This window comes from Octodon degus, unplaced genomic scaffold, assembly GCF_000260255.1.
Source record: "Octodon degus isolate 3935 unplaced genomic scaffold, OctDeg1.0 scaffold00018, whole genome shotgun sequence".
In the NCBI taxonomy this organism is placed as follows: Eukaryota; Metazoa; Chordata; class Mammalia; order Rodentia; family Octodontidae; genus Octodon; species Octodon degus.
In genome coordinates, this window is record NW_004524594.1 from 11724114 (window position 1) to 11726046 (window position 1933).

At 35.9% G+C, this 1933-nt stretch overlaps 1 protein-coding gene across 1 annotated transcript in view; it reads left to right on the forward strand.

Annotated features, from left to right (window-relative positions):
• The first annotated feature begins 1841 nt into the window (after nucleotides 1-1841).
• LOC101570210 (condensin complex subunit 2-like) overlaps nucleotides 1842-1933 on the forward strand; it is a 50712-nt gene continuing 50620 nt past the window's right edge. The window contains exon 1 of the mRNA XM_012513770.1: nucleotides 1842-1927. Within this exon, the coding sequence (XP_012369224.1) occupies nucleotides 1842-1927 (86 nt within the window). The remainder of the gene's footprint in view (nucleotides 1928-1933) is intronic.

Here is a 1933-nt window from a genome sequence, read left to right on the forward strand (position 1 = left end):
ACCAGGTGATAAAATCAGCATTTTGAAATTCGGAGACAGTTTGAATACTTAGCAAGAAATTAGCAGTCTCTGTTGAGAAAAAAATATATGTTTCCTAAAACAAACACAGTTGATAGTTCTTGTAGATTTCATTGATCTTCAGCTACTCATTTATTATATAGAACGTAGCCCACCACTTAATAATCTATGCCTTGCTTTTACTTTACTTAAGACCATCTTTTTCAAAAATATGATATGACCTTTTAATTTACAGATTCAAGCTTTCTTTTATTTCTGGACAGCTTTTTTAATCTGTATCCTTAAGCAACAGTTCAGTTTCTTTCAGTTGGGTTACCTTCATCATTGTCTCTTATTATGATACAGTATTCTAAACTTATCAGGACTGTCTTCTCTATCTGTTTTTGCTTTCCCTTATCTTTTTAGAATGTTAGAAAGGAGGGGGAATGGGGAAAGAGATATATCTATGCATGTATGCAGGATACCTTGGACAACTGCACTGTGCACTGCTGCTGGTCTAAGGAAAGGAGCAGTGAATGTTTCATGTTTTGTCTTCTTTTTTTCATTTTTTCCTCTTTCTCTTTCTCTCTTCTTAGTTTCTTATATTTTTTCTTCTTTTTTTTTCTTTCTTTTTCCAATTTTGCATGAATATATCTGGTAATCTGAACAACTAAATTGAAGACAACACCATGCAATACAACAAATACTGTTGAATTCATACTATTTTGCTCATTTCTAATTTTTATTACTATTTTGTATTCTCTTTAAAAAATTAAAAAGCGTTCAGGCCAATTACATTTTTCTTATCCTTACCTTATTTTCAGCCATGTGTACCACTTTCAGTGCCACTTTATTCCAACTGTAGAGCTTATTTTTTTCCCTGTCTCTCATGTCTGCTTACAGCATCTAACTTTCATATCTTTATTGTCTAGATGCAATTACATCACCATGTTATTTTTATTCCTACTGATATGTTTGATCATACTCTTTATTTCTCCATGGCAACATTTTTGCGTGAGAATTTTTAGTCTATCATTAGTTTTTTAAAATATGTTTTCCCCCTGTGTCCAGTGTCTAGGTATGGATGCTAAAGCTAGTCCCTTTCCTGATCACTCAAAAATGAGATGAGTTCACACAAGGATAAATACTCATAGAAAATATCCAAGTGACTCACAAAGGACCATGTGTCAAGCTAAGAGGAATCCCCTTTTCATACATAGTTGTGAGGGAATTAAGTGTACCTAATTCCCCCACTTCAATTCAGTTAAGCAGCCATCTAGGCTTTTCCCAATATACCTTCTCTCTTTTCCACCCTGCATCCAGCTCAGCATATTTCCTAATCTTATGGATTGTCAGATTGCCAGTAATTGCATTCAGTCCTCCTTGTCTTTCTCATCACAAGCAAGGCTTAGCACATTTGCTGTACCTAATTCTCACATATTCCCCCTGTTCTAAGCAAGAATAATACCAAGACCCATTCGGTGTTCCTAACATCATTTCTCTTTTCCTCTTAGATCAGAACCACAATATTGTTAGGGATAATAATGCAAACTGCTGAAAGTTTGCTTTATGTGGACTCCTTTGCAGCTAGGTACAACTGTGTAATCAGATCCACACCAGATAGCATTATGAAGGAATTATGTAATTTATCTATAAAAATATATAGGCATCTGCAGAATGCTTTTGTTAATTTTTCTACTGTCCTGAATATTGGTAGCACGATTTCTATTCCAGCAAATTCTAATGTGAGGAGGTTCCACTAGAATGATAGAGTATTAAAGCAGATAATCCAACATCTACATAATAGTGTATCTAAAACCAGCTCCAGCGACCTCGAGAGCGAGATGAGACCTCCCGGGCTAGCCACAATGAGCAAGTCTTCAGAGAGCCGTGGACATCCCCACAGTGCCAGCTCCCCTTCGGAAAGGGGGTTCTC